General features: G+C 33.3%; 1 protein-coding gene, 1 long non-coding RNA gene and 1 pseudogene across 2 annotated transcripts; 2 read left to right on the top strand and 1 right to left on the bottom strand.

Moving 5' to 3' along the window:
* LOC123912783 overlaps positions 1-6,660 on the bottom strand; it is a 73,854-nt pseudogene extending 67,194 nt beyond the window's left edge.
* On the top strand, positions 2,503-3,488 carry LOC123912796. Its single transcript, XR_006811458.1, has 3 exons — positions 2,503-2,652; positions 2,767-2,864; positions 3,139-3,488. It is a non-coding gene; the product is annotated as an uncharacterized LOC123912796 (long non-coding RNA).
* A 1,925-nt stretch (positions 6,661-8,585) lies between the features above and the next one.
* On the top strand, positions 8,586-12,047 carry LOC123912782. The gene has a single exon (XM_045963348.1). It carries the CDS (start codon positions 8,612-8,614, stop codon positions 11,240-11,242), a length of 2,631 nt encoding a protein of 876 aa, XP_045819304.1. The 5' UTR covers positions 8,586-8,611; the 3' UTR covers positions 11,243-12,047.
* The last annotated feature ends 2,543 nt before the right edge of the window (positions 12,048-14,590 follow it).

Raw genomic sequence — 14,590 nt, 5'->3', positions numbered from 1 at the left:
GTTATTATTCATGCATACAATTGAGAAAATAAATTATGTTGTTTTCATTGCCTACAAATAGCAAAATTCAGAATTGCTCAGCCATTTTTATGGGCGTGTGTTGTATGATATATGTATGGTTTAAAGACTACCTTAAACCATGCAGATAATGCGAAGCCACAGGGCTCATCCTCGGAATTGGATCTGGTGCAGTCGTTTTTCCATACAGTCGTTTAATAGCTGTCCGATCATGATCGGACGGTTTAAACAAACACAGTCAATATATAATAGTTTAAATCATAATCGTCTGATCTTGATCGAACGGCTATAGATGTCCTAACCGCATGACTGCACCAAAAAAACGACAGCACGAAATCCGGATCCCTCATCCCCATCTCCATTCTCTCTGATCACTCTGAGTCCTTGCCCTGCATATTTTTGGCACATGTTGCCACCACTAATAATATGACTGCAAATGTGTATATATTTCTTACATTTTTTTACAACTTGGCGTTGACGTTTACAAAGTAGTAGTACTACCACCAAATACGTTCCTAATTATATAAGCACCCTTTTAAAGAAAAAATTTGTTTTTATATATAAGTCATTTTCAATTCCCTAGACACATTTATTATTACTTTTTCAAACATAACCCTACTTTGCATTGAAATACATAAAGTTAAGTACAAATACATTTTTTCACAAAGGACAATATAGTAATTGTAATATCCAAAAAGTACACATTTATTACACTACTAATTTTTTATAATAAGCGTGAAAAATTGCAAAGCGGATTATATTAAGGGACGAAGGGAGTATTGACAACTTCATTTCTAAAAAAAAATTAATATTGAATTAAATATAAAAGTTATTAAGTTTAATTGGTATACACCGATTGGTAACAAAATTCATAAAAAAAAATTAAAGGTGACAATTTTTAACAATATTCTTTAATGATGATTTTTTTTACCAATATTTTGACCAATACTTTTTGGTGTTTGCATCGACCAATACTTTTAAATTATTATATAAGATGAATACAATATAAATATGCATACACACAATTATGTTATGAAAATTCTTTATGCGTCCTTTTTGGAACATAAAATTGGTTCTTATCCATTAGTCAAAAAAAAAAAAAAGGGTTCTTATCCTACTGTTTTTTTTTTGTTACACTTATCCTACTGTTTTTATTTTATTTTATTTTATATAATATTATCCTCTACCATTTCATACGTGTGCATGTTATTACGTTACTTGAGTTATGGGCAAGTCATTGTTATTTATTTTTTTATTAGGGTGCATGTTAATTATTCTCTTTATTTGGTAAAAAATAAGTTAGTTAATAGCGGATACATTTATAATGAATAACTTATAAGTTAGTTTTTAACTTATAGCGAATAATTAAGTTAACTGATTTAATTTATAGTGTTTGGTAAAATTAGCGGTTGAACTAGCTTATATAAGTATAAAATGCTTTTTGTCAAAAAAAGAGTATGAAATGATATAAAAAAATGATATGTTTAATTAATATTTAAAGTAAGATGGTAGGGTAAAATTGGAAGAACAACTAGTATGTTATAAACTTATAAACTACTTGAAATAACGTTTGAAAAATAAGCTATTAATTAGTAAAATAAGCTATAAGCTCAAAATCTAACATTACCAAATAGAGCCCATTGATCAATAAGTTAAATTTTTTATTTCTTTTAAATAAAAATTTAAATAATTAAAACATTTTAACATTTTAATTTATTTAAAAATTTACATGAGACAATAACTTTAATAAAATAAATTGGACCAAACTTATATACAGTTCCATATACACAGTTCTTCCTGTGCTAAATACATGGGGGGAAATTATTTTTATTTAAAAACAATTTTCTTTTTCTTTTTTTAATTAAAAAAATATAAATAATTACTTTTTTGTGAGAGGAACAGAAAAAACTGCACCTAAAAAAATGCATATAAGTTTTGTCCAAATAAATTTATAGGTTAAATAAATTTTACATAAAAAGTACAACAATTTCACTTATATTTTAACAATATTTTACGACATTAAATTTTCTACCTTAATATAATGACGAACTTAAATGTCAGACATGTGCGAATGCACGAGTATTTTACTAGTTTTTTTTTGTTGGTACAAGTATTTTGCTAGTTAGCCATACAGAAAAGTATTTTGTTAGGACAAAAAGATTAGGAATGGAAGAATTATTAATTAAAAATTAAAAAATAATTAAATTAAATATTTTTTGTTACTTACTAGCAATCAAAATTAAATTGAAACGAAAAAGATTTGGTAAAATCTCACAATGCATTGACCTGTCAATTGATTTGCCGTTTCATTCATTTCTATGTAATAAGTACCGAAACAACTACCGGTTGGTTTAGTGGTGATTGATGCTGAATTTGATAGGGAAGACCGCGGTTCGATCTCCCTCAATTGCGATATGGAGAGGCTGAAACTACTTGATGTCAAAACTGACCGGCGAACCAGATTAAACTAATGATAAAAAAAAAAAAAAATGATTAGTTGATTACACTGAGTGTATGCTGACTCAGTTTCTCGTCTTTGCTTCCAAACTCTAACATAACATCCTTAATTTCTTCAAACTCAATTCCTAGTACCACTCCACCATACGAGGATGTCGCAGCTTTCCATTCAACGAGGTAAGTGTACAAATCACTTCTTTTTCTTACACCCAGATAGATGATGATCGATCAAATACTTGAAATTTTGATTTTGATTAAGAAAAATTTTATTTTTTTTTATTGGGTTTGCAGCAAATAAGTTGAAGATTTTGATGCCTCAGATCTCTGCTTTGGGAAGTTACCATTTCTCAACAGCGGCTCAATCATCTTCCATTAAACCCAATGCTCCGGTAAGTTCAACATTCATGTGTTCTTTTTTCTCATTCTTTTTGTTGTTTTTCTTCTTGTTTATAGCAAATTAATTCATAAAACTATATGTTAGATCATAATTTGTTATTAAGGTGTTTTACTATTTTCTTTTGATCATGATTTTATTTTATATTAATAAAAAATTTCAGGGTCGAAATTGACAATTACATAATTCAGTTATGCATGCTATCAGACTCATAACCATAAGCATTTTAATGAGTTTTTGTTGACCTTCTTTTGATTGTGTTCTATCAGAGAGTTCCAAATCTTATTGGGGGAAGGTTTCTTGAGTCAAAATCATCATTTGGCTTCCAAATCTTTGTAGAAGTAGAACTCTGAGGAACCTCTCCACCAGCTATGTCACTATCTTCTGTTCCTTTGGTTTCAACTGTGGCAGATAATGCCTGTGGACTTGGCTCAATTATAGGCATGACAGGAATATCCTGCAACATCCAAATGTTAGTATAGAGACCAAGTACTTCATGCAAGCCGACCCAATATAATTGGGAAAATACACATTTTCTGAAATTTTCAATATAAAACTATGGTTATTATTCATGCATACAATTGAGAAAATAAATTATGTTGTTTTCATTGCCTACAAATAGCAAAATTCAGAATTGCTCAGCCATTTTTCGTCACTCACATTTATCACCATCTGTTTCCCATATAGTTTCATTTTTCCTTGCTATCAAAAGAAAAGAAGAAACTAAAGAACACTATAGTAAAATATCCACTATTCAGAACAAACAGTAACAATCATTGTAGAATTAATGAAAACTTTGAAAAGTACAAGAAAAAACATAGAATGATACAACTAGTTCACACAGTTCAAAGAATGTCATATGAGTGGATATACATTGTATACAACCAACATGGCAATCATTTAAATAGGAGATTGTGACTATATTTTAGTTTTAGATGAAAATGCAGAAACACCTCAAATAGAAGTACAGTAAGTCTAAAATCACAACAAAAATCATGTCAACAACGAAACAATTTTTATGCATTGCAAGTCTAAACCTTTCAAAAATAACCTCTTAGAAAGCCTCAAGCCTAAAATATTTATTTGTCATTGGGAGATTTCTACTTGGAGTAAATTTGAATGAAGTCTTACTTGCTTGGTAACAAGAATTTCTTGTTTCTCTATAGCCTCCAAATTTTTGATATCTTTTTGCTCAATTTGGAATCTTTCTTCTCCATTTGTCTGCAAAAGACCAAGCTCCCTCATTAAGTATGTCACCATGAGACTAGGACAGGTAGACTTGACTCATCCAATAACTTGTAACAACAACTATATTAATGTCACAACTGACTTAACAACAAAACTTTTACCTTTAGCATTTCTTTATCATCAGTAACTATGATTTCATTTGTCACTTCTGCATCAGGCCTACACATTGTCTTCTACAATAGGAAAAAATAAGAATTAGCTAAAAATTTCAATTTTGTGCAGATATAAACATTTCACATACACACACATACTTCCCTATATACATTGTGTTCTTCCGTAGGATAAAAGAAGAATTGGCTAAAATTTCCAATTGCCAATGCAGATATACAAACATATCACATATACATACATGCTTCCCATTGTTCGAGAGTTTTAGTATTTGGACATTTAGCTATAATTACCTTGCTAGCAATGAGTTTCTCTAAGGCTTCAGTTCCATTCTCTTTCATATATCTCTCTGCATGCATTAAAAAGTTATCTTTATCAAAAAACCACTTCCTCCAGTAGTTATTATTTAACCTCCAAGTGACTATTTGCAATTTCATGGTGCGAATAAGGTTATTATAAACATAAGAAGCTCGTCCAAAGTCCGGTGTGGTGAGCCAGATGATGAACACTAGCTTAATGTACATCCAGAGCTGAAACCTGATATGAATCATGGGGATGAAGTAGTTAAAACTCTGCCAATTGGTTTTAAAAAAGAAACAAATCAAAAGGGAGTCATTTATTTTCATCAACTAAAATGGCAACTGTTTTGAAGCCTAGAGGGAATTTCATGCCCTAATTTTCAATTACAAATTTGGCATTTAGAAAGTGCATTGATTAATCTTTTAAGTTCAATTAGGTACTGATTCTCAATGAAAAAAAATGAACTCGGTCAATTCTTAGTGCGTCACCGTGGTTTTAATTGAGTGTGGCGGAATCGTGGTATGCTACCGTGGTTTTATCAAACTCAGCCAATTAGGGGTGAGAATATGTCAAATCAATCGACAGGGGCCTATAAAGTAAACTATCCTAAGTCAGACTAGACTTTGAGAGCTTCTTTTCTCACCCCTCACATGTACTTCTGATGGGTAAATCTGGGAAAAAAAAAATCATTTCTTGTCTTCCGGATGGTTAAACATCAAAATTAAGCTTAATTCCATTAGCTTATTAGCTCGTTAGTCTTTTAAAGATATGAAATAAGTCTTTAAGTAGGCTAGCAAGTCATACCAGACCTTTTTAAAAAGTCAGACCCTAGCCTAAAAATAAAGCTTATGACATGTAACAAGCCAAACTTAAGCATTGAATTTTTTTTACTAGCTCAGTCTTGGGGTCTTGCAAAGCCTGGCTCGACCTAGCTTATTCTCTGCCCCTACCGTCGTTTCATTCATACACTATACTTATTGTAAGGGTAAATATGTATTTAATCCCTATAAAATTTCAGATTTTGAGGGCAAAGAATTTACCATGGTAGAAGACTCATAAAAGCATACTCAAAGAGGTAAATTAATGAAAGAAGTATCCAATATGAGATCAAATGCTTAGTTTCTTCATAGGAATCAGTCTCGATTGCTTGTACGGAAGCACACCTATCCAAAAATCACAATCACAACAAAAAAAAAAGTCAAACAATAATCTAAAAGGTAGCAACTTTTTCAAACCCATATATCAAGAACTTACATAGGATACACCAGAGCAAGAAGAGGCCTACAAAATAGAAGGAGGGTAATGTTGATTAGCATGCATTGAAACAGAGGTGAAAAGGATCAACAAGAACAAAACCTTTCTACTAGTTTATACATGAAGCTAATAATGTGAAGATATATTACTTCCTCGAGTCACTATTATAAACAAAAAAACACCATTGTTTAGGTTAATCGAAAAAATATGTATCTAGTCAATAATATATACCAAATATGTTTACTTTTCAATGAACCTAAAAAGTTGTTTTTTAACTTTCACTACGGTTCGGAGTCAGTTATGGCATTAAGTGATTTCAGTCCCTTCCAATCGGAGGATTTAACTGTGGTCCTCCCTTTTCCAATCACCATCAAATCACCATCAAACCGACTATTGTAAGCGTTTTTTTCAAAAAAAAAAAAAAAAAAAAGAAGAAGGATGATTTGCATACCATGCGACATGATGAAGGAATTTGAAAGGCATTATTACGAGAAACCATGAAGAAGCCATATTTGAAGGTCTGAGTAGTAAATGGCTATTGCATTAGCATGAGTAGCGAAGCGATCATGTAAAAGGAAAATAAAAAGTAAAGTCGGTCGTTGTGAGTGAGTAAAATAATGAAGTTGGCAGGTGGAATGTACTAGGAAGTTGAAGCAACTAGCTAGGGAAGGAACAACATGACCTTTTCTGAATTGGGCTGATTAAACAACGACTAATAAAATAAAATTTTCCTTCTATATTAAGGTTCCATCTTTTGCTAAAAAAAAAATGACGAATTCTTACTACACGCTTATTCCTAAAGAAGAAATGACAAATTTTATAAGATTGAATAAAAAAATGAATTATTTTATAGTGAAGGAATTGCTATGCTTAGTGTGTGACTCGTTGGTTTTTTTGAGAGTAGTTAAAGGTGATAACACTTAAAAATATGTTATTTATTTAGTTAATTTACTATTATATTTTATATGTTTTAATTTCGATTTCGAAATTTTATTATATAAATAGTTACTTATTTTTCGTATTTTAAATAAACAGATAAAAAGTACAAGAATTAAAGAAAGGAGCAAAAATGAACTAAAAATGAGCAAAAACAGACGAAAAAGGCCACACAAGTGCAGCCCATAAGGACCACACCTGCATGGTCCAACATACAAGTTACACGTGTGCACCACCCCCTCAAAATACTTGTGCTGCCCAGCACAAGCTTAATTGTTAAGAAAAAAAGAAAAGAAATGGGCCTCGCCCAATAGCTGTTGCCGCCACATGTCTTGGAGAAAAGCAAAATCATCCTAATGGCCATCAATGATCAAACGGTGCAGATTGCACCCGAGCAAAAGTCCCACATCGCTCAAGTATTTTGTTTTGTCTAAGTTGTAATAGTATAAATAGGTCCTTTTTCCATTCATTCATGGACACCAACATATAACACTTGACTTGGAGAATTGAGAACTAGGCTTAGTACCACAAAGTTTTCTTCTCTAAAGTTGAGAGTTTAGTATTATTTTATTCTCCGTTGAGAATTTAATAAGTTTTTTTTATTTCTTGTCGTTACGCTGTCAGAATCCGTACTCGAGATTTCTTTTTATTTCAGGTTTTTATTTTATGGTCTTATTTATTTCTTGTCTTTATTTTATTGCTTTTATTTTATGCTTTTAATTTTTGTTTTTATTTTTATTATGTCTATTTATTTATTTGCTTATTTTATTTTTATGTCTTTAGTTTTAGTTATGTCTAGCTAAATTTAGCGTTGCTAGGATGTGTAGTTAGTAGCTAATAGGGGTTCGGTAGTTAATTCGTGCTTAATAGTTTTCAATCACCAGTTTTAAATAAATACGTTTTCAAATAATTCGTCACGAGAGTGAGGATTGTTTTAAAGGCAATAAATCAACATTGACGAGAGTTGAGGTTTAGGGTCGGATAGTTAAAACTGACCGTTAGTTCTAAAGTCCGCGAGAGCTATTTAGGATTAATGAGTTTTATATTGATTTTCAAAGGTACTTATATAGGTAAGTGAGCGCGTGAGAGCTGAGCATTTATTTTATCTAAGTATAACGCTAGTCAAGATTTGCGAGAGCTGAGATTAGTGTTTTTAAATCAAATATAATTCTTGAAAACTGGCGACTGTTTTATTTTCTTAAGCAGTTTTTAATTAAACGTTGACCATAATTCGTCACGAGAGTGAGAATTAATTAAAGTAAAAATCAATAGAGCGAGAGCGTGAGATTTCTACTAGATAGTAAAAACTGGACATTAAATCTAATTCGCAACGAGAGTTGGGATTAGAGTTAATTAAATTATATTGCTTTCAAAGAGTATTTTATTAGCGGGTGTGAGGACGAGAGTTAAGCACCACCTTTATAATTTATAATACTAGTCAAGATTTGCGAGAGCTGAGATTGGTACTTTTAAATCAATATAGTTTCGAAAATTTAACAGTTTGTCTAGCGCGAATTAAGCATTGAACCCTCTGAAGCAACTAATAGCACGTCCTAACAATATTTTATTTACATATAAAAAATATAAAAAATATAAAAAATATTTATTTTTCTTATTTTAATTAATTATTCAATTAATCAAAATCCTTTAAATCATTTGCCTTAGATTTACAAAGCAACACTAGAATACGGTAGGTCGATTATTGGTCCTTTGGGTTCGATATCTTTTAAAACTACACGACACGACTGTATACTTGCAGTCACATTGTCGCGTCCGATCAAGTTTTTGGCGCCGTTGCCGGGGACCAATTTAGTCGATATCGTAAACTTCAGTGTTACACCGTAGAGACTAAGGAAAATTTTATTTTTATTTTACCCCGATTAGTTCGTTTGTTGCATGCCAAGCACTCGCTCTAGAGGCGAAAGATTGGTGCAACTAGTTAGCGAACCCGAACGTCTTTTAAGACGTAGAAATTTAGAAAATCAATTAGAGATTCCTCTTCCCGATTTAGTTATGGCTGAAGCCCAACAAGAACGACCACTAAGGTCCTACGCTATTCCTTCGCAAGAAGAACCGCACAATAGCATCGCTGCCCCCGCTATTGAAGCAAATAACTTTGAGCTTAAACCTTCTTTATTGTCGGCCGTACAACAAAACCAATTCTCCGGAAACCCCACGGACGACCCCAATTTACATTTGTCCATATTCTTGCAATACGCAGATACCGTGAAGGCAAATGGTGTCAGTCCCGAAGCTATAAGACTTCGCTTATTCCCATTCTCGTTAAGAGATAAAGCTAGAGCCTGGCTCCAGTCTCTACCATCCAACTCAGTCGCAACATGGGACGAGTTGAAGAAAGTCTTTTTAGCAAGATATTTCCCGCCTAGCAAGACTGCTATGCTAAGAGCCCAAATCAATGGATTTAGACAAAGAGACAATGAGTCTCTCTTCAAAGCATGGGAAAGATATAAAGAAATGATTAGGATATGTCTTCATCTTGGGCTCGAAAATTGGCTAATTATCCACACCTTTTACAATGGTCTCTTGTATAATACAAGAATGACAATAGACGCCGCAGCTGGTGGCGCACTTATGGATAAACCATACAACCAAGCCTATCAGCTTATCGAGAGCATGGCTCAGAACCATTATCAGTGGGGAAACGAGAGAACAACAGTAGAGAAACCTCAAACGAAAGGTGGAATGTACGAAATCAGCAACATGAACCACATCAACGCCAAGTTAGATGCCTTAACTCAAAAGATAGAGAGTCTAACCAACGCACCCAAAGCTACCGTGGCTGCAACAATACAAAATTATGAGTTGTGCGGAGCTCAAAGTCATACTATCGCTGAATGTCGACTTCTAACCGAAGCTCCCACCGACCAAGTGAATTACACTCAAGGGAACTCTTACAACCAAAACCAGAGAAATCACCTGTACCTTTCGTACAATAGCAACAACGCTTTATATGCACCTGGCCAATCACATACTCCTTCGCCACCAGGATTCCAAAAACCTGCTCAAAATGCTCCTATGAAGTCAAACCTTGAATTGATGATGGAGAACTTCATAGCCGTACAAACTCAAACTAACAAGGAAGTCCTAAATCAAAACATACACACTAGTGAGCAAATTAAGCAATTAACAAGCAGGCTAGATGTCTTGACCACTCACAATAAGATGCTAGAGACACAAATTGCACAAGTGGCTCAACAACAAGCATCTACCTCTGCTCCTGCAGGCATATTTCCTGGCCAGCCTCAGCCAAACCCTAGGGGACATGTGAATGCTGTTATATTACGAAGTGGGACACAATACGATGGACCAGCTAATCCTAGAACTAAAAATCCTGCCATGCAACCCAATTCCGATAAGACAACCGAGAAGGAGAGTAAACCAAAAGAAAAGGAGGATAGTGGAGAGGAAACCAAAGAGAAAGAGAAACCTTACGTTCCTCCCCCACCATATAAACCATCCATCCCGTATCCTCAAAGATTAGTACAATCCAAAAACGTAGGGCAGTTTAAGAAATTTGTTGAGCTTCTACAAAAACTAAACATCACAATACCTTTTACGGAAGCTGTCACACAAATTCCCTCGTACGCTAATTTTCTTAAAGATATCTTAACTAATAAGAAAAAAATCGAGGAAGAAGAAACCGTTATGCTTACTGCCGAGTGTAGCTCCATACTTCAAAATAATATGCCTCCTAAGCTAAAAGACCTAGGAAGTTTTTCCATACCATGTGTCATTGGAAAATATGTCATAGATAGAGCACTATGCGATTTAGGAGCCAGTATAAGCTTAATGCCTATGCCCATATATGAAAAACTTAAGTTAGGAGAATTGAGACCAACTAAAATGTCAATACAATTCGCTGACCGTTCTGTCAAATACCCCCTAGGTATACTAGAAAACGTGCCAGTACGTATAGGTCAATTCTTTATCCCAACTGATTTTATAGTCATGGACATTAGGGAAGATTCCAATACACCCATAATTTTAGGAAGGCCATTCTTAGCAACCGCTGGTGCCATAATAGATGTGAAAAAAGGAAAGCTCACATTTGAAGTAGGTGAAGAAAAAGTTGAATTTATCTTAACACAATTCATGAACGCATCGGCCATTGAAGATAGTTGCTATATGTTAGACGTCGTCAAAGAATGTGGAAAAGAGATGGAGAAAGATAAAACCAAAAATTCTGAAATTCTAAAAACTCCCATCCCTCCGACTCATAAAAATGGCAATGACGACCTAGCTAAATGTTTAAAGAAAAGCTCTTGCTATAGACTCGACATAGCTGAAACAAATGTCGATAACACACCCTTTAAACGAGTACCTCCCGACATACTAAAAGCCCACACAGAAAGTAATATCTTCCAAAATAAAACATCTTCGTTTGCCTCCAAGAAAAAGAAAAGAAAAAGGAAAACACCTATGAGATGGTTTGACATGTTCAAATGGAGACCTAAGGATATTGGGCATAATTTTAAGAACGTGAGTTTGGAAGAGGCACCATACTAATCTAAAGGGTTAAGAAGTCGAGCTAACCGACGTTAAACAAAGCGCTGCATGGGAGGCAACCCATGAGTTTTCTTTAATTCTTGTTTAATTTTTGCTTTCTTTTATTTTTGATTTTTTTTATGACTATCCCTGATGATCCTGCGACTAATAGTGCTCCCACGCACATTTCTCCAAATACTGCTGCTGGTGGGGGCGCAAGCATCGTTCCACCTGCACACACTACACATTTTTCTAACACTTTTGCAGGCAGTTCTTCCTCATCAAGATAGAGTACCGTCGATGACGTGTTCTATGAAATGCGCGCTCTAAATGCTATCAACGAGGAGCGCGATGGACTCTTTTATGCGATGCATCAGCAACAAGAGGAGATGTTGGAACGAATGGAATTCATGCAAGCCCAATAAGCACAAATTCTTCAAAGCCAACATCAAATGCAGGGCTATCACAACCAATGAGAGAGCTCAGAAGAGCACCGTCAACAACAGTTCGACAATGTCATACAAGTGCTAGGCGGTTTAAGGCTTCAGTTCAATAATTTCCAAAATTATCAACAACCTCCCTCATGATATATCACATGTTTTACGCTCCAATTCTACTCTTGAGTCACAACAGTGAGGACACTGTTGAATTTAAGTTTAGGGGAGTATTCTACTATCTTTATTTACTTTTAGTTTAGTTATTTGAATTTTTATTAGTTTATTTTTCCTTTCGCATAATAAAAAAATTGAATTTATAGTATATTCTTTGGTTTTCTAAATTTTTCCTTTTCTTGAGCCAAATTAAAAATTTTTTCCAAAGACTTAGGATAATAGCTCACTTAGAAAGTATATAGGTTAAGAAAAGAGGAGAAGCTAAGTTAAGGAAATTATGGAATTTTACAACAAAATCGGTATTTTTCCAACACCCAGAAGTCTCCCTAGTATAGATATCAATTTGAATAACCATTGTGCCAAAATCTCCTGATTTAAATTTGTGGAATCCTTTAGTAGTTTATCTATCCAGTCGGACACCATCTATAAAGTCACACATTAAGTAGGTTTGTCGATGAATATAAGTGAATCATCTAAGCAAATTCTTAAGGTCATACTGTGGTAATACGGTTAAACCTTAAAGAAAAAAATATATATAAGGTCATACTGTGGTAATACGGTTAAACCTTGAAAAAAAAATATTTATATGATTGCTCATACAAAAAAATTTTGCATCATCAAGCTAATTGCGAGTTGAAAAAGATGAATAAAGACGCTAACCGGTTTTCTTACCATGTGTGTGACATAGATAAAGGGTCTTAATGTGACTGTCTAGAATGAAAAAGGATGAAACAAATGAGAAGATTTAGATTTTAGTACAACGGCATGATCCAAATTCGATATGTATAAGAGGGAGAACCTTGTGTGTCGTTGAAATACCCTTCTTGATTGTATAAAGAACCTAACTAATTAATCTTAGCCGATTTGAATTTCTGACCACGTATGAGTACTTGTGATGTTATTTTTCTCTAAGTCTGTGTGTGTGAGTTGCTTCGCATTTCAAATGTTTTCTATATGCAAGCTAAATTGCTTGAGGACAAGCAATGGTTCAAGTTTAGGGGAGTTTGATACACCTAAAAATATGCTATTTATTTAGTTAATTTACTATTATATTTTATATGTTTTAATTTCGATTTCGAAGTTTTATTATATAAATAGTTACTTATTTCTCGTATTTTAAATAAACAGATAAAAAGTGCAAGAATTGAAGAAAGGAGTAAAAATGGACTAAAATAGAGCAAAAACAGACGGAAAAAGGCCACACAAGTGCAGCCCATAAGGACCACACCTGCATGGCCCAACATACAAGTTACACGTGTGCACCACCCCCTCAAAATACTTGTGCTGCCCAGCACAAGCTTAATTGTTAAGAAAAAAAGAAAAGAAATGGGCCTCGCCCAATAGCTGTTGCCGCCACATGTCTTGGAGAAAAGCAAAATCATCCTAATGGCCATCAATGATCAAACGGTGCAGATTGCACCCGAGCAAAAGTCCCACATCGCTCAAGTATTTTGTTTTGTCTAAGTTGTAATAGTATAAATAGGTCCTTTTTCCATTCATTCATGGACACCAACATATAACACTTGACTTGGAGAATTGAGAACTAGGCTTAGTACCACAAAGTTTTCTTCTCTAAAGTTGAGAGTTTAGTATTATTTTATTCTCCGTTGAGAATTTAATAAGTTTTTTTTATTTCCTGTCGTTACGCTGTCGGAATCCGTACTCGAGATTTCTTTTTATTTCAGGTTTTTATTTTATGGTCTTATTTATTTCTTGTTTTTATTTTATTGCTTTTATTTTATGCTTTTAATTTTTGTTTTTATTTTTATTATGTCTATTTATTTATTTGCTTATTTTATTTTTATGTCTTTAGTTTTAGTTATGTCTAGCTAAATTTAGCGTTGCTAGGATGTGTAGTTAGTAGATAATAGGGGTTCGGTAGTTAATTCGTGCTTAATAGTTTTCAACCACCAGTTTTAAATAAATACGTTTTCAAATAATTCGTCACGAGAGTGAGGATTGTTTTAAAGCAATAAACCATCATTGACGAGAGTTGAGGTTTAGGGTCGGATAGTTAAAACTGACCGTTAGTTCTAAAGTCCGCGAGAGCTATTTAGGATTAATGAGTTTTATATTGATTTTCAAAGGTACTTATATAGGTAAGTGAGCGCGTGAGAGCTGAGCATTTATTTTATCTAAGTATAACGCTAGTCAAGATTTGCGAGAGCTGAGATTAGTGTTTTTAAATCAAATATAATTCTTGAAAACTGGCGACTGTTTTATTTTCTTAAGCAGTTTTTAATTAAACGTTGACCATAATTCGTCACAAGAGTGATAATTAATTAAAGTAAAAATCAATAGAGGGAGAGCGTGAGATTTCTACTAGATAGTAAAAACTGAACATTAAATCTAATTCGCAACGAGAGTTGGGATTAGAGTTAATTAAATTATATTGCTTTTCAAAGAGTATTTTATTAGCGGGTGTGAGGACGAGAGTTAAGCACCACCTTTATAATTTATAATACTAGTCAAGATTTGCGAGAGCTAAGATTGGTACTTTTAAATCAATATAGTTTCGAAAATTTAACAGTTTGTCTAGCGCGAATTAAGCATTGAACCCTCTGAAGCAACTAATAGCACGTCCTAGCAATATTTTATTTACATATAAAAAATATTTATTTTTCTTATTTTAATTAATTATTCAATTAATCAAAATCCTTTAAATCATTAGCCTTAGATTTACAAAGCAACACTAGAATACGGTAGGTCGATTATTAGCCTTAGATTTACAAAGCAACACTAGAATACGGTAGGTCGA

Source organism: Trifolium pratense, linkage group LG3 (genome assembly GCF_020283565.1).
Source record: "Trifolium pratense cultivar HEN17-A07 linkage group LG3, ARS_RC_1.1, whole genome shotgun sequence".
NCBI classification, from domain to species: domain Eukaryota; kingdom Viridiplantae; phylum Streptophyta; class Magnoliopsida; order Fabales; family Fabaceae; genus Trifolium; species Trifolium pratense.
Note: the sequence above shows the minus strand (reverse complement) of the source record. Positions and strands in the feature narration are given on the sequence as shown.

Excerpts from the sequence above, each read along its gene's own strand:
- LOC123912782 (XM_045963348.1), top strand. The coding sequence starts at position 8,612 with ATGCCAAGCACTCGCTCTAGAGGCGAAAGATTGGTGCAACTAGTTAGC.